The sequence below is a fragment of the Callospermophilus lateralis genome, chromosome 14 (genome assembly GCF_048772815.1).
Source record: "Callospermophilus lateralis isolate mCalLat2 chromosome 14, mCalLat2.hap1, whole genome shotgun sequence".
Taxonomy (NCBI): Eukaryota; Metazoa; Chordata; class Mammalia; order Rodentia; family Sciuridae; genus Callospermophilus; species Callospermophilus lateralis.
The window spans coordinates 104,943,368-104,967,688 of NC_135318.1; the positions used below are offsets into that span (position 1 = coordinate 104,943,368).

General features: G+C 35.2%; 1 protein-coding gene across 2 annotated transcripts in view; it reads left to right on the top strand.

Annotated features, from left to right (window-relative positions):
- Window positions 1–23,919, top strand: part of Septin10 (septin 10) — a 72,573-nt gene extending 48,654 nt beyond the window's left edge. For both annotated transcript variants that reach the window (XM_076833994.1, XM_076833993.1), the window contains 5 exons: window positions 3,286–3,382; window positions 4,946–5,114; window positions 10,892–11,024; window positions 22,102–22,289; window positions 23,821–23,919. In XM_076833994.1, coding sequence (XP_076690109.1) covers window positions 3,286–3,382; window positions 4,946–5,114; window positions 10,892–11,024; window positions 22,102–22,289; window positions 23,821–23,836 — 603 coding nt within the window. In that variant the 3' untranslated portion in view covers window positions 23,837–23,919. The remainder of the gene's footprint in view (window positions 1–3,285; window positions 3,383–4,945; window positions 5,115–10,891; window positions 11,025–22,101; window positions 22,290–23,820) is intronic.
- The last annotated feature ends 402 nt before the right edge of the window (window positions 23,920–24,321 follow it).

Genomic DNA, 24,321 nt, shown 5'->3' on the forward strand with positions numbered 1-24,321 from the left:
CCCATTTTGAGTCACCCCCCCTTATATCAGAGAAGACATTCGGCCTTTGTTTTTTAGGGATTGGCTAACTTCACTTAGCATAATCTGCTCTAATGCCATCCATTTCCCTGCAAATGCCATGATCTTGTTATTTTTTAGTGCTGAGTAATATTCCATTGTTTTTATATGCCACATTTTTTTTATCCATTCACCCATTGAAGGGCATCTAGGTTAGTTCCACAGTCTAGCTATTGTGAATTGTGCTGCTATAAACATTGATGTGGCTGTGTCTCTGTAGTATGCTGTTTTTAGGTCTTTTGGATATAGTCCAAGAAGGGAAATAGCTGGGTCAAATGGCGGTTCCATTCCCAGCTTTCCAAGGCATCTCCATACTGCTTTCCAAATTGGCTGCACCAATTTGCAGCAATGTATAAGTGTGCTTCCCCCCCCACCCCACCCCATCCTGCCAGCATTTGTTGTTGTTTGACTTCATGATGGCTGCCATTGTTACTGGAGTGAGATGGTATCTTAGAGTAGTTTTAATTTTCATTTCTCTGATTTCTAGAGATGGTGAGCATTTTTTCGAGTATTTGTTGATTGATTGTATATCCTCTTTTGAGAAGAATCTGTTCAGGTCCTTGGCCCATTTGTTGATTGGGTTATTTGTTTTTTTATTGTTTAACTTTTTGAGTTCTTTGTATACTCTAGAGATTAGAGCTCTATCTGATGTGTGAGGGGTAAAAATTTGTTCCCAGGATATAGGCTCCCTATTTACCTCATATTATTTCTCTTGCTGAGAAAAAACTTTTTAGTTTGAATTCATCCCATTTGTTGATTGTTGGTTTTAACTCTTGTGCTATAGGTGTCTTATTAAGGAATTTGGGGCCTGACCCCATGTGATGGAGATTAGGGTCAACTTTTTCTTCTATTAGACGCAGAATCTCTGGTTTGATTCCTAGATCCTTGATCCATTTTGAGTTAACTTTTGTGCATGGTGAGAGATAGGGATTCAGTTTCATTTTGTTGCATATGGATTTCCAGTTCTCCCAGCACCATTTGTTGAAAATGCTATCCTTTCTCTATTACATGCTTTTAGCATCTTTGTCTAATATAAAGTAGTTGTAATTTTGTGGGTTGGAACTTACCTCAACATTGTAAAAGTAATTTCTCTGTTTTGGTGCCAGTACCATGCTGTTTTTGTTACTGTTGCTCTGTAGTATAATTTAAGATCTGGTATAGTGAGTGATACCACCTGTTTCACTCTTCCTGCTTAGGATTGCTTTAGCTATTCTGGGTCTCTTATTTTTCCAGATGAATTTCATGATTGCTTTTTCTATTTCTGTGAGGAATGCCATTGGGATTTTGATCGGAATCGCATTGAATCTGTAAAGTGCTTTTGGTAATATGGCCATTTTAATAATATTAATTCTGCCTTTCCATGAGCAAGGTATATCTTTCCATCTTCTAAGGTCTTCTTCTGTTTCTCTCTTTAGGGTCTGCTAGTATAGGATCATGTCATCAGCAAATAGTGCTAGTTTAAGTTCTTCTTTTCCTAAAATTATACCTTTAATTTCTTTCATCTAATTGCTCTGGCTAGTGCTTCTGGAACTATGTTGAATAGAAATGGTAAGAGAGGGCATCCCTGTCTTGTTACAGGTTTTAGAGGGAATGCCTTCAATTTTTTTCCATTTAGAATGATGCTGGCCTGAGAACTTAGCATAGATAGCTTTTACAATGTTGAGGTAAGTTCCTGTTATCCCTAGTTTTTCTAGTGTTATGAACATAAAGGGATGCTGTATTTTGTCGAATGCTTTTTCTGCGTCTATCGAGATGATCATATGTTTCTTATCTTTAAGTCTATTGATGTGGTGAATTACATTTATTGATTTCTGTATATTGAACCAGCCTTGCATCCCAGGGATGAATCCCACTTGATCATGGTGCATGATCTTTTTGATATGTTTTTGCATCCGATTTGCCAGAATTTTATTGAGGATTTTTGCATCTATATTCATTAGAGATATTGGTCTGAAATTTTCTTTCTTTGAAGTGTCTTTGTCTGGTTTTGGAATTGGGGTGATGTTGGCCTCGTAGAATAAATTTAGAAGTACTTCCTCTTTTTCTATTTCCTGAAATAGATGGAAGAGTATTGGTATTAGTTCTTCTTTAAAGGTTTTGTAAAACTCTGCTGTATATCCGTCCAGTCCTGGGCTTTTGATAATCTTTAACTGTTGATTCTCTTTCTTACCTTTTATTTTCTGACCTATTTATTTATTTATTTATTTGGTGGTGCTGGGGATTGAACTCAGGGACTTTGGCATACAAGGCAAGCACTCTTACCAACTGAGCTATGTCCCCAGCCCTCATACTTTTTTATATACCATTTTTATTAAGAAATCTAAATTAATTCTATAAAAATCTAATGTAAATGATCTTCATTTATCAGAAAAATATATATTTACAACTTCTATTTATAATTTATATATTAAATATAGATTATATTTAATTTTACTTCTTGTGCTAGTCTAGAATAATTTTTCAGAAAGGAACAATTAAGAAACTAAATAATGTCAGTTCCTTAGTATTAAACTAAATAGTACTCAATACTTCTTGCATTAGAGTTTTCCTCTATATTAATCCTCAACTTCAGATAAACTTGTTTACTTTCAGCCCCTGAATCAAGTTTTTTGTTCACAATCTCTTTTCTTCTGCTAGTTGTTGCCACTCTGCTTGATCTGTCTAAATCCCATCCTTCCAAATATAGCTTGGTTTGTATCTTCCTGCTCCCAGTAATCTCTGGCTTCTCTCAATTTCTGTAGCATTTACTATACTAGCATAATTTGGAACTTTATATATTAATTTGTATTAGTGCCGTATATTCTGAATCTACCCTAAATACAGATACATAGTTTTATTATCTATATAGTGATATATGTATAATTTCTTCAACACTGTATTTTAGGACTCTCTTAGGGATAAGGTAATACTGATCAAAAAAAAAAAAAAAAAAAGCACACTAAAAATTCTTTCTTTTTTTTTTTTTTCTTCCTGTATTCCCAACAGCATAATGCCTTGCATTGGGAGATGCTCAGGAAAGAATTTTCTTCTTAGGGCCCCAAATTGTTTTATATAGTATAGTCAGTACATATTCAAAGCCAAGTTTTAAATCTGAGGCATAGCTGGTCATTAGATTTTTATAGATTTGTTGCTTAATAAGTTATTCTCTATTATTTTCATAATTTTTATAGCTTATCAGTTGTCATGTTGGTATGAGAAGAAGAGATTGATGTTATGGTTCTTTTACAGGAGCATTTACCATTTGCTGTTGTAGGAAGTATGGATGAGGTAAAAGTTGGAAATAAGATGGTCAAAGCTCGTCAGTACCCTTGGGGTATTGTACAAGGTAAATGAGATAAACAGTGACTTTAAAAATATATATATTGCACGAATTATGGTGGCACATAACTGTAATCCTGGCAAGTCTGGAGACTGAGGCAAGAGGATTTCAAGTTTGAAATGAGATTGACAACTTAGGGGGAGACTCTATCTCAAAATAAATAATAGAAAGGGCTGGAGATGTAGCTCAGTGGTAAAGTGCCCCTGGGTACAATCCCCAGTACTACAAAAATAAAACAACAAAAAAATAAAAGAAAAAGAAAATAAATTATCTGTGTTGCCTCATAATCTGATGTATTTAATATATTCTTTTGAGGTAATGCTTATTTTGAATTATGATTGGTTGTCAAAGGTCTTAACTGTGTAAATTTTTGGCCAGTCTGTAGTGGTAAGGCAGAGTAACCTCATTCTCACTGTACCACTCCCATTTTATCTCCCCTGAAGGCATGCAGAAGGTGAGAAGCACTGGTTGGGTATTTTAATCAAACTTTGGATTTTTTTTTTTTAATGGGTGCTTGGGATTGAACCCAGAGCCTCACTGAGCTACATACACCAGCTCTTGATCAAAATTTAAATGTGTAAAGTGGTATTTAACCATGATATATAAACTAATTACCACTTAACAATAGGGAACAATAAATTATGTTCTTATAAATTTATATATTTTTTTCTGATCAAAATAGGGAACAATAAATTATGATCTTGTAAATTTATATCTTTTTTTTCTGATCAAACAAATAAATCATTGAACCAAATTGAAAAAGTTAAATCCACTTGACATTTAGGTTATCTGGCATTTAGTATTTAGTACTATCTGTTTCATTTATTTGTGATATTAATGGGGAATAGAATACCCCTATCCATTTACTGGCCTTCCAAATACTGCTTTTTAAAAATTGACAACTTTTTAAATTTTTATTTTTAATACTTTTAATTTACTAAAAATATAGAAGGACCAGGCATGGTGGTGAATGCTTCTAATGCCAGCTACAGGAGGCTAAAGCAGGAGAATTATGAGTTTATGGCCAGCCTGAACAACAAAGTGAGATTCTGTCTCAAAAATAAATATATGTAATGTAAGATTGTTAGTCACAGTAGCATGTTTATTTATAGTCATTGGTCACCATAAAGTTACACAAAGGCCATATTAGTATATTCACTAATTTTGATTTCATAAATGTATTATAGAAAAAGAATTTGATAATTATGTATAAATGATATTCTTAAGTTTGCACAGTTTTCTACTTTAAGAGTACTATGTGAAATGTTATATTATTTGTAAATATTAAAAACATTCGTGAAATATCTTGAGCATGTGATAATATATTTCTTTACCATTTTCTGTTGGCTATTAAATTTAAAGTCAATCTCCCAATCTGTTAATTAACATTGCCTATAATACAGTGTGTATAAGGTAAGACTTTGATTACTTGTATAAAATAATTGTAGCTATTAACCATATCAATCATTTTGATGTTTTTCACATGTGTTATTTATTCATTCGACAAACACTAATGTGTATGCCAGGAATTAAAAGCTAATGTTGCTTTTTCTTTTTTTTTATGATTAGTGGAAAATGAAAACCACTGTGACTTTGTAAAGTTGCGAGAAATGCTCATTTGTACAAACATGGAGGACCTACAGGAGCAGACTCATACTAGGCACTATGAGCTCTATAGGCGTTGCAAACTGGAGGAAATGGGCTTTACAGATGTGGGCCCAGAGAACAAGCCAGTCAGGTAAGGAGTCTTTCTTGAGAAGCCAGTCAAAAGAGGAAGTTAGAAAGGATTATACCTTTTTATGCATATATTTATATACCAGTATAATGGGAATATGTTTTTTAAAAATTTCCAAACCCAGGAAATTGAATCATTTAACAATGAACATTTAGTGTGCTTTTTGAATCACTTGAATCCTTCTTGCTTCTGATGGGTCTTTAACTCCTTGTCTGAATCAAAGCCCATGATTTCAGAATACACTGGAATGAATAAGTGAAGGAAAAACACTCATTATTTGGTTTTATTTTTGTATTTATCTGAAACAGATGAAAATATATTGAATAATTATCACACAAAAAGTTGGGCTACAAATCATATTAAGTAACCTAAAACTTGATCATTCGGTTTTTATCCTGAAGAATGTTTTATGATGACTGTTACTTAGCAAAGCATTTTGTAAGGAAAGAATGCAACTACTTCTAGGGAGTTCGAGATTAAGTTGTTTCTTACATTATTACAACATAGTTATAAGAATTTTTTAGAACCTGAAGACCTTCTTGCTTCAATGATTAAAGCATAGAGAATTCAATGTTTCTATAAGTGTCTTTGGAAATTTTATATGGTACTATATCCTTGCCCTTTTTTTCTTTTTTGGTTGAGACGTACACTAGAAATCTTAATCCTTTTATATCAAATCTGATTATAGCATTTTTTGTCCAGTTTTGCTTAGAATAAAGCATGAGATCCTTAGGGCAAACACTGTTTTAAACTCTGTTTTGAGACTGAGGATTCCTTTTTCATTCTACTATTTATATTCCATTTTCCTGCCTGTTAGCATGTGCCCCAGAGTAAACACAACAGTAAAGAACAGGAAAGTCCAATCAGTGTTGTAATTGCCCTTGATCTTGTGGAAGATTAAATCTTAGATGAAGTTAAATTTTATTAGTATATAATATTGTAGCATGATAAATTAAGAATTATATGTACTTGATCTTTCCTCACCAAATTTGGGTATGCTGTATTCTGGTCATGGACCAATAATTGTGATAAACTAATGATTTTCTTATTTTATTGTATTATATCTTTACTAAAGATTAATCATCTCAAGTTGGCTTCCCTAGTGTTTCCCAAAGGAGGCTTCGCTTCTCGTTTCTTCCAAGCCTCAGGGTCAGTGCAAAGGTCTCTGTGTGCACTAAGGAGGCAGATACCCTGAGAGAGCAAGCGGGACAGCTTTGGAGTAGTACTCTCTAAGAAGAGGGATCCAGGTTGCCTGGTGGACTCATCATAGTCACCTGTAGATGATTAAGAAATACAGGGTCAGAATTTCCAGGGATGGAGTCTAGAAATCTACATTTTAAAATGCTCATTCAGTCTTGCAGCCAATAATTACTATTTGTCTACCGTCTGCTCAGCATGCTAGACTTTGGGTACGTATGCACAGTGGGTCAGATGGACATTCTGGGGTGGGTGTGGAAGGAGGACACTCTGCCCTGTGTGAGCAAGAGAGGATGGGTGGTAGTCAGTACTGGAATTGGGAGACCAAGTTAGGAGACCAGGTACAAGTTCGTAGAGACTTAAAAAAGGTTGGTAGTGATACAGGAATGAGAAGCATTTTTAAGATATATAATTTTAAGAATTCAGTGGTGGATTGGTTTGAATGGGGGATGCAAAGGAAAGAGAATCAAGGATTACTTCAGTGACTCTTTTTATTTATTTGAACCACTTGGTATCAATCCCAAGGCCTCATGAATGCTAGGCAAGTACTCTACTACTGAGCTACATCCTGAGCCCTCAGTCACCATTTTTATCTTAAAAACAGGGTGAATAGATGTCGTGTTTATTCCCACATGAACAAGGTGGGACAGGGAGAATTTAGCATTGGCATTGTTAATTGAGAGGTTTTTAAAATATTAAATTTAAGATGCTTATTAAATATTCATAGCTGGCTGTGGTGGCATATGCCTGTAATCCCAGCAACTCAGGACAGGCAAGAGGATCTTAAGTGCAAGGCCAGCCTCTGCAACTTAGCTAGGCCCTAAGCAACTTGGCAAGCTCAGTGGTAAAGCACTCCTGTATTCAATCGCTGTACAAAAATAATAACAATAAAAATAATGATAATTATAATTTTAAAATTCAGTTAATGTGCTTGAGTAGATTATTACATAAATTTAAAAAATTGAAAATTTGGAATTTGAAAAAGTAGGGATGAGATAGTAATTTGGGAGTCACTAGTGAAAAATACTAGATACTGGATAAAATCATGAGTGGTTTTGAAGTGTCTGCTTTTTTGTTGTTGTTGAGTTGCTGGGGCATGCATGCTATGTACTCAGCTCTACCACTCCCCACCTCCAATGTGTCCAAATAGGGTGGGAGCAGTTAGGAGGGGAACTGGATCCCAGTGTGAGAATAGCTTTTACTTGTTCCCCTTAACAGGGGAAATTTCTTTGGTTTAAGCTGAGGCAAAATATTTCTACCAGTGCTTTCTTATTTGTTACTAAATGATGTGATAAGGCTTCTGTAGCCTGATATATTGGAAACTTTCATTTTTTAGAGTTTTCAAGAATTTACATTTTATTTTCAGGTGAATCTTTCATATTTAATTTGGTAGTCTCTATAATTTGGTTGTCATGTAAAATGTATATTAATCTAGCAATTTTTAAAAGAACTTAGATGCACTTATTAGGATGACCTTTATTTCTCTTTGTCTTTATCAGCCCTCTTCATTGGTTTTCCATTTCTACTTATGCTGAGTCATAGTTGGTATCCTAAGCTGCCCACAGTGATCATGTATATCCAGATACATGGCATTATACTCTTACTGGTTTTAAAAACTTGATTTTAATGTTTTATATTGGTTATTTAAACTATATGAAACATGCTTTTATAAAATTTTGAATCCCCAAGTTTAAGAATTTCAGATTAGCATACTAGTCTTTTCACAGTTAATCACCTTTAATATTTCAGTACAAAATCACTGTCATTTAAGTGTTGTAGGACCTATAGTTTTGAAAGGAAGATTTATGTAATATTTTAGAGTTGCTTATTATATTAACATTTTTTGTCTTTGGAGCCCTCAAGAGATAAATAACTCACTTTCTGTGTTTAGTCAAGAGTAGACTTAGAAAAAAGTTCATCAGTCATATTCAAACTATACATGAAACACCCAAACAGGTCACCTAGAGAAGAGGGTAGGGACTTTCCTTGATGGCATGAGCATCTGAGAATGTTTTTTTCTTCTTTAGTTTTCAACTTTGTCAGTAAGATCTGCAGCTATAGCATGTGGTCATTAAATGTTCATAACAAAGCTACTTTTATACTAAGGAAAGAAATAGTATAGCAAGAAAGCTTTTTCATTTAATAAGTCTATGATATAGTAAATAGTGGTTGCAGTCATTTCACAAAACTAACCCTACAAACTAGTCACTTCAGATCCCCTAAGAGTTTCTTTACCACCTTTTGAATGATAGTGCAGTTTTCTTTAATTAAAATTGCCCTCATAAGTGTGTGTTGTGCAAAGTTGAAAAGTGGTATGATATGATGGAAAATATTCAGAAGCAAGCACTTTACTCTCCCTTCAGAGAATGCCTTGCTTGAAGCAGTCTGATTTATGATGTTTGGGAATAGGGGCTTTAGAACAAGTATGATCTGGTTCACATCCCAGCTTATTACTTTAAAGTGTGTTACTTAGGACAAATTATTTTTCATTTTCTTACCCATAATATAATACCAATGCTTGTTTTTGTATGTTACTGTGGAAATTAAATATTGAACATGAGTTCAAAAGTGTTCATTGCTTGTGGCAGATATTCAACAAATGTTAGGTCTGTTTTCTTTATCCTGTAGATTTATTTTCTTCCTAAGCAACTCCAGTACTTGTACAAAGTAGTGAGGCATTTTTTTAAGTTACATTTTTTATATGACATCAAGATATTATGTCAATTGAATTTGTTCTTAAAGGGTGTCAGTCCAGTGTGATACCAATAACACGTAGTGAGGTTTAAATTTGTGAAGGTAGCTGATAAATGTAGGGGCTTTTAAAAAATGAGACTCAAACAGGAAAGACAAAAAAAAAAAAAATAGTACAAAGTAAAATGCCTCTTTAGGATCTGAGGCAGTTTATGTGGTACCTAAGACATTTTATACATTTATAAGTTTTGCTCATGCATGGTAGGAAAACACTACCACTAAGCTACATACCCAGAGTAAGCTTTGTTGTTGTTGTTGTTTGTAGTTGTAGATTGACAGAATGCCTTTATTTTATTCATCTATTTTTATGTGGTGCTAAGGATCGAATGTAGTGCCTCACAATGCTAGGCAAGCTCTCTGCACTGAGCTACAGCCCCAGCCCCTTAAGCTTTGTTCCTTATGAGAATGTTCTTACAGATGTTTAGCTTCTGTTCCTGGTATTATCTACTACACATATCATAAATTTAACTATCAGCCACAATAGCGATTGTACAACATTTTTTACTGTTTTTCCTTGAACTTTTTCTAGTTATAATGTTTAAGATTAGTCAAATTCCTTAATTTCATCACATTTTGAAATCTGTTTTTATGTATTTTCATAAGTAGTAGAAATTTCTAACCGACACAGGAGGAAAGTGAATTTATATTACCTGTCAGATCTTCAGGGTATTCTCTCAGAGAGCTAAAATGGAAGAGATCAGCATTTCTGACATATAAGTAGGTTTATTATGCCTCTGGAATATCACTAGTAAGAAAGGGTAGTTGTCCATAGAATTCCAGGACAATCTTTGCTCTGCTTGATTTTATCTGCCTCTACTAACCAGAAGTTTCTGTTACTGAACAAACATTTATAAAGAGCTTTTCTAGATAGCCAAGTGAAGATGACAAATGGAGATTCCATTCCTGTTCTCAGGATTTGTGATCTGTTAGGAGAGAGAGTCAGCCAAGATATAAATGACAAGAAGTGGCTTGGAAGGAACAATTGATTCTAACTAAGAAAGTGGAGAAGCCTTCTAGAGAAAGTTGCATCTGCATTTGGCCTTGACGGATAGAAGACTATGAGGGCAGAAGGAGGGTGGGGAGTAGGCAGCATCAGAAACAAAGAAGGTACAATACAGCTTGAAATGTGAGGTATATTTTAAGAACAGTAAATAGGTTTGTGTGGCTGGAACATTAAGGGAAATGGATTTGTTTGTTGGGAAATGAATCTGGAAAAGTAGAATTGAAGGAGGTGGGACCTTATTTTATAGAGAGCATAACTAATTGGGAGAAAAGTTAAGGAGGTCTGTGGTTTTGGTGGAAAATCTAAGGAGTGGCAGGAACAAAGTGAAAAAAAAGAGGACCTAGAAGTCTAGAGATGATTTAGGAGATTATTTCAATAGTAAAGACAGAAAATGCAAAGATGAAGTTGGGCTGTAATAGGATATCTGTAGAAATGGAAAGAATATAGACTTTAAATATCAGATAGAGAAGAGTATAAGAGATATATCCCAGGTGACTTTATTTCTTCAATGTTTCTGGAGTTATACCAGTTAACAGAGACTAAAAAAGGAAAATGTTTGGGAGGGTACTTCTTGTGAAGGACATTTTTTTTTTTTTTTAATTAATTCTAGTAGCTACATTAGCTGTAGCACTGGAGGCCTTTTATCAAATGCTATAGGTCATGGCATGTTTCAGATTCTGTACGTCAGCAGCTGACATCCTATTATATATCTATTATATATCTGGTACATCCTATTATATATCTGAGGTCTACTTTGAGGTATATGAGATTTATCAAATTTATTACATCATCTTTTGAACATGAGAATAACACAAATAACTTTTTTTAGTGTTCAAGAGACCTACGAAGCCAAAAGACATGAATTGCATGGTGAGCGTCAGAGAAAAGAAGAAGAAATGAAGCAGATGTTTGTGCAGCGAGTAAAGGAGAAAGAAGCCATTTTGAAAGAAGCCGAAAGAGAGGCAAGTTTGATGTGATTTTTTTCAGTGTCCTATTTCTTTGGACACAATGTAGTTGAGACACTTTTTGCTTTTTTTAAAATTTTATGAATTCTGTCTTTAAGAAAAACAAGTCCTAATATCCGTTTGGAGAGCATACATTCAAATTAGGATAAAAGAAAAAAAAAAGAAAAACCAGGATAGGATCATAAAATAGGCAGGGATTAGACAGTAATAATACTGCAATAACTTGTACACAAATTTTTCTCTGAGCTTCCTTGCAGCCAATCCAGAAAAGGAAATCTTATCAGCTCTCATAGGCATTAAGTCTGCACCAATAAAAGCCTGATAAGCAGGAATTAGCAGAGGGCTTAGGGTACAGAAGTGGAAATAAGCATTGGTTGTGGGCTGTCACAATGCTGTGCTGCTGTCCAGAATGCATCACAATGGAAAAGGAGTACACAGCTTTACCAAGACTGTTGTTTGAGCTGCTTTGTTTACTCAAATTGTGTAATGGATGTATAAGTGAGAATGCTCAAGTGTTGGAAACACATACTCATGTTTCGTTGACATTTCTAGGTTTCTACTTTCTTTTTGTCATTGAGTAAAAAGGAAAGTACTTAATGCCAACAGGTAACCAGTTTACAAGAATCCTATTGTGTCATGAGTAGGGCTAAAAACAACTCATTTCTGCTGGTATTGTGAGATAATGACTAAATCTCATACACTGATTTCAGACCTCACCTAGGTTTGGCCATATGAGTTATCATCTTGCATGATGATAATAAAAATATTTTTATGTGAAAGTTTTAGTTCATGACCATTTCTTATTGTACCTAATTTTTAAAAGTATTACTGTGAATTACATTGTTGGTCTTCTTTCATGCTTGGAAAAACTAAATTATGATAAAATATGGAGCCAGGAGTAGGATGATGACACTGGGGCCTGTTAGTCTTAGTTCTGGGTGCAACACTCTTTAAACCATTTGACTTTTTGAATTTTTCTTTTATAATGTGTTCCCACATAGTGATATTGATACATTTTGGCAGTAGTTGTTCTGAGGTGGCATAAAAGTTGAGAACATGAATCTCCTAATATCTGGTGCTCCTCATTCTACCCTGAATTGAGAATATTGCCTCCCTCATGAGTTGTTAGGATGCGGACACATGGGAAACCAGTGGGAATAGTTGGCCAAACATTGATATTTGCTAGGAAGTTCTTTCATGAGAGCTCGTTGATTCCTGCTGTCTGAAGGGCTAGAGAGAAGTGATGGTTGTAGAGGTCCAAGGCATTGCCAACCTGAGATTGAACCTGGACCACAATCTCTCAGTCTTAACAAAGTTTTTTTCCATAGACCAAGTTTTTCCCACTCTCCTTCTCCCCAGAAGACCCAGGGTCAGCAAAATGGGTCAGGTCCAGAATGCAGATAGTGTGTGATGAAGAAGGGTAACATTTAGCTGCCTTGGGTAAATCAATAGGGCCATAATAAAATGGAAACTATGTCTGTATGAGTTATTTCTGATGAAGTCAGTAGTAACCATGTGATGTATACTTTGGGATAAAAAGCCTTAAAAGCTTAAAACCAAAACTCCCTCTCTCAGCAGGTCTGCTCAGGAGACAAGTTTATTCCTATGGATCTTGCTCCTCTGCTCCATCTTTCTAGTTTGTTCCAATGGATCCTGCCCCTCAACTTTTAAAGGCTATATTTTAAAGTAGCTATTTTAGCTGGGCGTGATAGTGCACACCTGTAATCCCAGTAACTCAGGAGGCTGAAGCAAAAGGATCTGAAGTTTGAGGCCAGCCTTAGCAACTTAAAAGTACTCTGTAACCTTTCAAGATATTTTATTATGCAAATAAAGTATGTCACTTCGATTTAAGTAATCAGAGATTCGTCTCTGTTTACATAAAACCAATCTGCCTGTATAGGCTCCCTTCCTGAGCTTCTACTCTGCTCGCCTCCCATATGATAGGGGTGCACCATGCTCAGAGAGTTGTGACTCTTACACTATTGACCTGCTTTTTGTTTGTATTTTGTAGTTCTGGAGACAGAACCCAGGGCCTTGTGCATACTGGACAAGTGTTTTCAACCTCTGAGCTGATCCAAGTGATCTATTTATTACATTTTTTTTTTAATATTTATTTTTTAGTTATAGGTGGGCACAACATCTTTATTTTTTTATGTGGATTGAACCCAGGGCCTCATGCATGCTGGGCGAGTGCTCTACCTCTGAGCCACAACCCCAGCCCCTACATCTCTTGTTTTGAAAAGCAGAAACTACTTAAATAAGCAAATACTAAGGAGCTGATACTTCTCAGAAAAGGCATCCTCTGGAATGAAGGAATTATAGGTTAGAAGGGCCTTACTTAGTCATGTTTCAACCTTGTCTCATTTTCAATACTTCTGTCAGGGGCTCAGTGGCCCTCAGGACCATTTACTTGTTCCATGTATGGAACATGAAATTTTTATTAGGTAGAATTTAGCCATCTATTGTTTCTACCCTCATTCTCTGACTTAATGAATTATTTCCCCAACTGTTTTGTTATTGTTGTTGTTGGCATTATAGCAGGCATTTCAAAGCCATAGATTGATTTTTTTAAAAAATTTTAATTGTATTTCTTTTTTTAGATATACATGACCATAGAGTATATTTTTACATATTACGCATTCATGGAATATGACTTATTCTAATTAGGATCCCATTCTTAATGGTTGTATGATGTGGAGTTTCACTGGTGGTGTATTCATATATAAACATAGGAAAGTTGTGTCCAATTCATTCTACTGTCTTTCCTATTTCTACCCGGCTCTTCCCTTCATTCCCCTTTGTCTAATCCCCCCTGTCGTGTGTTAGCATCTGTATAACAGAACATTTTACCTTTGGTTTTTTGAGATTCACTTATTTCACTTATTAGTGATAATGTCTAGATGCATCCATTTACCAGCAGAAGTCTTGAAGTCATTGTTTCTTATGGCTGAATAATATTTCATTTTCTTTATCCATTCATCGGTAGAAGGACATGTAGGTTGGTTCCATAGCTTAGCTATTGTGAATTGAGCTGCTTTAAACATTGATGTGGCTGTGTGCTGATTTTAAGTCATCACATTTTAAGTTATTTTAAGTATATACCCAGGAGTGAGATAACTAGATCCAATGGTGGTTCCATTCAAAGTTTTTGGAGGACTCTTCATACTGTTTTCCAGTGGTTGCACCAATTAACAGCCCCATGAACGTACCTTTTCTTCCACATCTTTGCCACTGTTTATTGTGTTACTTGTATTTTTGATGATTGCCATATTGACTAGAGTGAGATATAATCTAACTGTAGTTTTAATTTGCATTTCTCTAATTGCTAGAGACGTTGAACATTTTTTTCATATATTTGTTGACCATTTGTATTTCTTCTGTGAAGTGCCTGTTCAGTTCCTTTGCCCATTTATTGACTGGGTTTTTTTTGTTGTTGTTGTTTTTGTTTTTTTTTTTTTTTTGGTGCTAAGTTTTTTGAGTTCTTTATATCCTGGAGATTAATGTTCTGAGGTGCAAGTGGCAAAGATTTTCTCCCATTCTGTAGGCTCTCTCTTCACGTTCTTGATTGTTTCCTTTTTTGAAAAGAAGCTTTTTAATTTGATACTCTCCCATTTGTTGATTCTTGATTTTATTTCTTGTGCTTTAGGAGTCTTGTTGAGGAAGTCAGTTCCTAAGCCAACATGATAGAGTATCGGGGCTACATTTTTTTGCTATTAGGTGCATGGTCTCTGGTCTAATGCATCTGTCCACTTTGAGTTGAGTTTTGTGCAGGATGAGAGATGGGGGCTTAATTTTATTTTGTTACATATGGATTCCCAGTTTTCCCAGCACCATTTGTTGAAGAGGCTTTTCTCTAGTGTATGTTTATGGCACTTTTAGATAACTGTATTTATGTGAGTTTTTCTCTTATCTTCTTTTCTGTTCTGTTGGTCTTCCTGTTTTGGTGTCAATATCATGCCATTTTTGTTACTAGAGCCCTGTTATAATTTAAGGTCTGGTATTGTAATGCTTCTTGCTTCGCTTTTCTCACTAAGGATTACTTTGGCTATTCTGGGCCTCTATCTGGTCTTGGGCATGTCTTAGTTGGTAGGCTTTGGATGGCATTTTTAATTTCATTGCCTGAAATTCATCTGTTTAAGTTTTTCTATGTCCTCTTGATTCAATTTTGGTAGGTTGTCCTAGAAATTTGTAGATGTCTTCAAGATTTTCTGTCATATTGGAGTATAAATTTTCAAAATAGTTTCTGATTATCGTCTTTATTTCAGTAGTGTCCATGGTGGTATTTCCTTTTTTTTTTAATCATCGATTTTAGTAATTTGAGATTTTGCCCTCTTTCTCTTGATTAGCTTGGCTAAGGGTTTATCAATTTTTTATTTTTTTAGAGAATGAGCTTTTTGTTTCATTGATTTTTTAAAAATTTATTTTATTTGGTTCTTCAATTTCATTGATTTCAGCTTTCTGTCTTCTGCTTTTGGTGTTGACTTGTTCTTCTTTATCTAGGGTTTTGAGATGTAACGCTAGGTTATGTATTTGGTGACTTTCTATTCTTTTAGTGAATTAGCTCAGTACAATGAACTTTCCTCTTAGAACCACCTCCATAGTGTCTCAGAGGTTTTGATATGTTGTTGTTATTCTCAACATATTTTTTTATTTTTTTATTTCACCTCTGATTTATTCTGCCATCCATTGGCCATATATATAATAGTGTAATATTTAGTCTCCAGGTGTTAAAATAGCTTCTTTTTAAAATTTTATTGTTTATTTCTAATTTCATTCCATTATTATCTGATGGAATACAAGCAAGGTATTATCTTAATTTTTTATTATTATTTATTTTTGTATTTTCTAAGATTTGTTTTGTGGCCTAAGAATGGTCTGTTCTAGAACAGGATTTGGTTGCTGCTGAGAGGAAAGTGGATTCAGTCATTCAGTCATTGATCGATGAAATATTGTATGTATGTCTGTTAATCCTTTTGTATTTAGTTCTGTAACTTCTTTATTTAGTTTTATTTAGTTTTTGGAAGATCTGTCCAGTCATGAAAGAGGTGTGTTAAAGAGAGGTGTATTGTGTTCTATTTGGTTATTGAAATTGAGAAGCCTTTGCTTGATATACAAAGATGCTGCATTGTTTGAGGCATACTTATGATTGATATATCTTGTTGATGTATAATTCCCTTAAGCAGTATGAAATGGCCTTCTTTGTCCCTTCTAATTAACTTTGGCTTGAAATCCACTTTGTTTGATATGAGGATAGAAACCTCTGCTTGTTTACGAGATCCTTATGAATAATATGTTTTTTCCCATCCTTTTACCTTTAGTCTGTTGATATTTTTGCCTATGAGGTAATTCTCTTGGAGACAGCATTGTTGGGTCTTGGTTTTTAATTCAGTCTACTAGTTCCTGTCTTTTGATTGATGGGTTTAGGCCATTTACATTCAGTGTTATTATTAACAAATGATTTTTGATCCCTGTCATTTTGATTTATTTCTAATTTTTAATTTGAATTAATTTCTCCTTTGACTATTATTCTAGTGTAGTTCTTCCCTTTCTTGGTTTCAGATTTATTTTTCATAAAATATTTTGAGTATATTTTGTAGTGCAGGCTTTCTAGTTGTGAATTCTTTTAACTTTTGTTTATCATGGAAGGTTTTTATTTCATGGTCAAGGCTTAATTTTGCTGGTATAGTATTCATGGTTAGCATCCATTTTCTTTCAATGATTGGTTTTTCTCTAATATTACTTCATTGAAAAGATTGTACATTACTTTGGTTTGTATGTCTGAGTCTTCATCTATCCCAATAAATCTTACATTTGGTCCTTCATGGTGAACCATATTTCTTAGAAGTTCTGTGTATTGTCTCTTTTCATCTTTTCTCCATGGTCAACTTTATTTTCAAGATCCTATTTTTGTTGTTGTTGTTGGTTAAAACTATCTTCCAAGTGGTCTAGTCTGCTGGTAATGCTTTCCATTGAATTTTTATTTGTTTTATTGATTCATTTATTTTGAGGATTTCTGCTTGCTTTTTTATAGAATCTCTTTATTGATCTTTTACTTATTGTATTTTCTAATTTTACTCTTTACCTCATCCTATACCATGAACTTTCTAAACTGACATTTTCTTCCACTGTGGTGTTGATGGATTCTGTTATTGAAGTATTCTGGTTTGTTGGGGCAGTTTGTTTCCTTGCTTTTTCATATTGTTTGTGTTTCCTTGCTTTTGCATATTGTTTGTGTGTCTACCCATGTAACAGTATTGGTAGAGTTTCTACTTTTTGGCTTATAGTGTCCCTGGAGATTTCCAGTAACTCAAAATTTAGGGATAGGTAAATAAATAACAACAACCTTTCTGTGACATCTACAATGCTAATTGTTACAATAAACAGAAATGATCTAATCAGTTATAATTGTTAAAAAGGTTTACAATTTCAAATGCTGAATAGGAAGAGCACAGAAGAGATCTAAGATGTGATGATTATGAGGGAGAGGAGAGAAATATAAGTTAAAAACTAAAGGAAGAGTAAAAGAAAAATAGAGTTTGTTAGCAGAGGAGAGAAAGAATCAAAGGAAACAGATAAGTGAGAGAAGAAATTGTAAAACAAAAAATTTAAAAAATAAAAGAATACAAAACAAAACTGAAATGTACTAATCAAATATCCCAGTCCTCAGTACTTAGTCATAAAAAATAACTGCCTTTAAAAAATGCTTGAAGTTAGAAAAAATTGACAACTATGTATGCATTTACATCACAATTAATGAAAAAAAAGAAGAAAAATTTCCCCATGAAAAGTTAAAGAATTGTTTCCTTTGGAGTTCAAAAAATTCTCAACTTCCCTTCTCCTCAGTGTTAGGTGTAGTGGGATAAAGTGTGATGTCTGCTCCACCCTCAGAGTGTGGTTGTTAGAGTATGAAAGTAGATCCTATAGGTGGAGCTTCTGGATGTGAAGTTTAGGCCTAGATAGGTTCTGGGTTCTTTGTTGAATAGCAATTGATTTGAAGATTTTAAATCGGCACACCTCCAGGGCCCAGTAGTTGCCTGTCCACGCTAGGAGACTACACTCTAGGAATCTCCCCTAGACCAGATGGGCAGTAGAAGAGCCAGTCCCCTCCATTACCCCTGGACCCCCGCGTTTCATGTTCATTCAGGTAGGTGCCTGACCCTTTTGAATTTCTGGCTGGTCTCCTCTCCCTGCTGGTATTGCAAGCAGCTAGATTGGAGGGGGAGGGCTTTTGGCCAGGTGGGTATCCATGACCTCTATTCCCCTGTATAAACCCCTTTCTGTGTTTGATTTTTCTCCTAGTCACTTAGGCACACTCTATGTCATGCAGTGTGTGTTTGCCAGGCCTATATTTTGGGTCCAGCTTGGGTTCACCAGGTTCTGCTCACCCAGCTGTTGGGGGCTAGCAGCTTGGGTGCAAAATGGCTCCTTCCTCTGTCTTCCATGGACAGCTGGGAGAGATGCACCTTCTTTCCTGCACAGTGATCTTGTGCAGCATGCCTTTCAGGTTAGTTCATCATTGTCTTAACCACAGGCCTCCTAAAAATGTGGGTTCTTTAATTCCTTTATCCATCCACTTTGCTTAAGCTTGGTGGTGCAGGGGGGTGTTTTAGCTTGCCATGACGGTGGTGCTTGGGATTTCTTCTTTATTTTATAATATTCAGCTTCCTGAGTTCTCCATAGGCTTTGAATGACCAGTATTAATTTCCAGCAAAGTCACTTATTTTTCCCACCCACCTGCTGAGAAGCTGCCTATTTGCTTTCTTGGTTTCACATCATGAAGCAGCCAGGAAAGTGACCTCTTCTATTTCTCCATCTTGAAACCCAACTATGATTATATACCATCTTTTCCAAATACCAAGTCCAACTATCGCCCAAACCAGGTACCTACCTGGATCCTGACTGGTTGGATTCATCTGCCTGCCTGTATCAGAAATAAGCAAATGATGTAAAAAGATAAAATGAATTTTATGCAGTTTGATCAAACTGGGGAAAAGCAGATAGATTGTTTTTTCCCAGCTCCTAAGATAATGGTTATAATTTATAGAAATATGTGTAAATTTAACTTGGCTATGTAAGACAGTGAATGTGTCAGTTGAAAACTTTCTGTCTTCCTTGGTACAGAAAGGGACAGGGGGTATTTTTCAGTTTTCAATCTCAGCTTGAGGAAGTTCAGGATGCAGAAAAGAGCTTCAGGATGCAGAAAAGGGCTTATCAGGAAGTTGCTTTTTATTAATTTGCATGAATTCTCAAGTGCTACACAGAGCTGACAATATTAATCTCAGTATCTAATCAGACTATAGGACAAAAAACAAGTTTATCTTTTAGATTTTAAATTTTGCACTTTGATGTTGGTAGGCATGCACATAGCTGATTCATGTGGAGTCTGCTCAAGTCCCCAGATTGTTATTTTTAAGTTAAACTACAATTAAAGTAGCTTTACGTGTTACAAAAATCTTTGTCCTTATATTCAGTGCTGATCCAAATAATGAAGACAAGGTTTTGAAAAAAATGGGAAAGACATTTATTGATTTGCTTGAAAATGAGAAGAGTAGTAGACTAGTATCTCAAGAACTATTGTTCCCCTTACAAGGGGGAAACAAAGGAGTTTTAAGAGGAAATTCAGGGACCAGGCTCAGGGGACCAAGCTCAGGATGTGCCTATCAGAAGATATGATTCCTATTCAGATGGTGGCTATTTTAGTCAGCTTTGCGTTGTTGTGGCCAAATACCCAAAAAGAACAATGTAAAGGGGGAAAGATTTATTTGGGGCTCACAATTTCAGAAGTCTCAGTCCATAGCTGGCTCACTCCTCGTTCTGGACCCAAGTTGAAGCACACATCATGGTGGAAGGGCCCAGCAGAGGAAAGCTGCTTAGCTCATGGAGGGGTTAGGAAGCAGAGTAGGAAGCAAGGAAGGGGCCTCAGGTAAAAACCACCCTTGCGGGGTACACACCCAGTGACCCACCTAATCCAGCCATGCCCTGCCAGCCTGGTTACCATTCAGTCAGTGCATTCAAACTAGGATGGACTGCTTATGTTATAGCTCTCACAGTCCATTCACTTGACCTGCAAATATTCCTGCATTAACACTGGAGCTTTGGGGGACAGCCGTTATCCAAATCATAGCAGTGGCCTTCAGATAGCCGACTGCTCAGACTTGGCACAGATACCTTTCTTCTTTTGATCAGTGAGCTGAAGTGCATGGCCTGAAATGGGAAAAAACATTAATTTGAATCCTTGAGGTTTTGGGGAGTGAAGAAGGAGAGGAGGAAGGGTTGGGGGCAGTACATGTTAGTTTTAAAATAAGCTACCAGAGGCCAAGCAGCTGGGTTCATACTCAAAGCATGAAGTTGACCCCCATTTCACACCTTCATTCCTTGTGTACTCCAGTAAGCTTATTTGCAGCACTTCCCATACATTTTATCTGTATGTCCTTTCATTACTAGTTCTTCCATTATGTTTTGCTGGGTGCTAGGAGTAGAAAGATGAAAAAAGCAGAGCTCCTAAGCAATCCTCAGGAAGAAGTTGCTCATACAATTAATTATAATATGGAGTGCTAAAGGTTTCTTTGATGGCTGTAATAGAAGGGTGGAGAGAGCTGCGATTCCTTGTTTGTTTTGTTTATGACTAGTATTTCTTGAGTGCTTATTCTGCCAGACATCATACATCATACTTTAAAAATGTTAAGTACCGCCCCTCAATTTTTTCAAAGCTTCCTTTTTAATAAAAATGCTACTTGTTTCTCAGAGTTTTATGCCATTTGAGAAATATGCCTTCTGTTGTTCGAATAAGGAATTCCTTAAATTGGGGAGCAGAATAAAGTTAAACACAGGCCTGCCTTTAAGTTGACAGTGTTCCCTTCATATGATTTATCAAAGTGATTTTCAGCCCCAAGGAAATAAAAGTTTACTGGCTTATGGTCTTTATTTTTCTTTCTACATTTCTGCTTTTTTATGAATAGGGAAAGAAGAACCCCCTTAGATTCTTAGTTAGAACAGACTTCTTGTTTTCAGATTAACACGAGAAAAATTGGAGCTTACTAACATCTATACTTCACATATACATGAGAGATATCCAGTCAATGAGTAATTCTCAGAGAGGTGCTTTTGAATTTAAGATACTATAGAATCTTCAACAAAGAACAGTGAATTTTTAAAGAATTAACAAGAGAAAAGAAAAGGCAGATGAAGGCTAGTTAGTAAGGCTTGTGAATAAAAGGTCTTCTGAGGCTTTCTCTAGGCTGCTGGTAAAACTTTTGTTCTCCTTGTGAGGGAGATGCAGGGTACTCTTTGTAAATCTCTGCCCTGCTTTTAGGCATTATAAGGAGAACAGAGATCTCTTGTACATCTGTTTCTTAATTGTCTTCAGCTAAGTAGGCAAATTCATATTTTAGAGTGGCAAATTCAGGTCTCCCACAGCTGCATTGAATGTATTTAGCCTAAATTTATTTCTTTTTTACTGTCTCTGTTGGATATGTAATCTATTTTTTTCCCATTATAGTGTAAATTCTACTAAAATATTTTTTCAAGCTTTTTCGAATTCAGGATTTCTTTGTTTATATTTCAAGGAGTTACTGAATGACTGTAAATATGCAGTATATTTGTAAGGTTCTTGACAAACTGACAGCTAACATTTGCTTTCTAGTAGGGTTTGCCAATATAACTTCACATTAGCTTTATTAGGAAAATAAGTGGCTATTTTCTTTATGATAATTTCCTTCTGCTCTTTCATGGCCCTTATTTTTTTTGAGCATGGACTTGAGAAACTTTATTAAAGAGGCTTTGAAGAGAATCTTGTAAAGCAATAAAATAAAAAACCCAGAAAAAGGTCAGTTTTGTTAATGAGGCTATGGTTTGTATTTCATATGGTTCAAGCATTTTTTTTACATGGGAAATCATTATTAAAATTATCAAAGCAATTCTATATGTAAACTTTTACTTGAAGCATGAACTTAGCATTAGGAAAATGATGACCATAAGAAGAAGTTGGGGTTATCTAGTTGCTGAGCCAGAGAGCATTGTTGTGCATGTGCTGCCACACTGTGTCAGTAATGGAAATTACATTTTTATTTCACAGCTGCATGCCAAATTTGAGCACCTTAAAAGAATTCACCAAGAAGAAAGACTAAAACTTGAAGAAAGGAGAAGAGCTTTGGAAGAAGAAAGGATCCATTTTTCTAAAAGGAAATCTAGCTGTGACATATTCCTGAACCAATCCTATATGGCATCGGGTAGTAACATAAAGAAGGACAAGGACCGTAAGAAGTAAGAGCCCCCATTACTCTGCATCTGTAGCCCTTCCCTCCTCTACTGTCTCCTGGCTCTGCTCCCTGCCCCCCGCCCACCCCCAAAATTCCATACTGGGGATCAAACCTCCAGGGCTTTATGCAGTGCTAGGTAAGCATTCTAATACTGGGCCACACCCACAATCCTCCTGGTTCTACTTGATCTTCCTAATTCTAGTTCCTATTTACTTACTCTCTGCCTGCCTCCTGAAACTCAAATTGCTGCTCCTTAAGAGCCCAAGCACAGACCTTATCCCTCTCATTTACTTCTCTTTTCCCAAAGCTAGAACAGTACCTGGCACATACTAGGGGCTTTGTAAATATTTGGCAACTGAATGAATAAGATAAAAATATACATCATAGTAGAAAAGGGTCAATTAGCTGGGAAAAAATTAGCTATTTCACAGCCCAGCTGTACCCTTAGTATACAGGTAATGACTGCTGACCTACCATAAGTTATTTTGAGTTTTGTGTCTAAATTGAAATTTTATACTTTGTTGGGGGAAAAAACCCTAATTCTTAGGCTCACTTTTCTTTTAACCAATCCTTTTGATTATTGATTTTGTGAGAATTTTTATTTTAATAAGGGACCCAGGCTATCGATTCGAACTCCTGTGCTTTGATGTCAGAACATGTGAAACCAATGATGGACGTAAAGATGCAGAGGAAGGTAGAGAGGGCCACAGTACAAGGGGGCGGCCATGAGTAGCAATTGGATGATAATCTCAAGCTTGTAGGTTTTGGTATGTGTTAAAATCAAAGTTACCAAAGTTTTAGAAAATAAGTTTTTTTTTTCCCCCTTTTTGATCTCCTTCTGTACTTTGTGTCCTTCATTTTATTTCTTCCACTTAAAATGTCCTTATCAGTTTACCTATTTGACTACAGTGAAATTCATGATTTGTTCTGTTCAGAATGCTCCTTTGTGGTCTTTGCCTCAGTTTACTCCAGCCACCTGTGCCCTGGCAAAGTCATGTCTTCCTATGATAGACCCAGAACAAGACTTAAATTTTCTCAATGCCTGTGTTTCTTGCAATTTTTTGTTGAAATAATGAATGTGATAGTATAATAGTGATATTTGATTCAAGCATTGGATTTCAAAAGATAGACTGTAGATTTTATAATATTATAATAGTACTGCTTTCCAATATACTTTTTTAAAATTATAAAGCTAAATAATATTTTGCTTTATCCTTGTATCTCAGATATTACTAAAATTAATTTTCCTTTCAAATTAAAGACTGCTTACATTTACATTGTAAAAATTGTCACCCTACTACACTTGAGAACCATGCAGTTTGCAAAATCAGAACTACATTCATAGAGCTGAGAATTTATCCTCAAGAAATTATGGTTTGGTGTTTGTTTTTTGTTTTCTTTTTCAAAACGCTGTAGCTAAATATCCTGTAATATATTTTCTTTGTAAAATCTTTGTAAAACTAATGACTCTGGTAATTTTTACTTCCTGTATTGTTTTGTGTTGTACCAATCAAAAGTTTTTTTTCTCTTTCCAGTTCCAATTTTATGTAACACAGGAGTTCCAGAGCACAGAAGGTCATCACAAGCAAAAGTAAAAAGTTATAAGTATGCTTTGATTTTCTTGTTGTTTTTATTTGCTTTTATCACTATATGTGTTTGTCACATGTCCACTGTTACTGACATTTATGGAAAAATATTTCAAGTATAAGGTCGATACATAAGCCAGAGTAGATGATATTACTTAGATATTCACTGTAGAAATCTCAAGTTTCTGTTTTGCAATGAATGTAGATATCGTCTCCTGCTGCCAAGTTATTTTGTCACATATTATGCCAAAGAGCAAAGACTCAGCGCCATCAGAAATACAGAACTCCTTCATACTATGGCTGATTACATTTATATTCCAGGATGAACTTTTTTCATATATACTAAACAAACAAATACACAAAAGTGAGGAATGTTTCAGAATGTATTACATAGCTCAAACTCTAACTTCTCAATAGTTTTTTAGAACTTTAAAGGTTTTTTTTCATTAT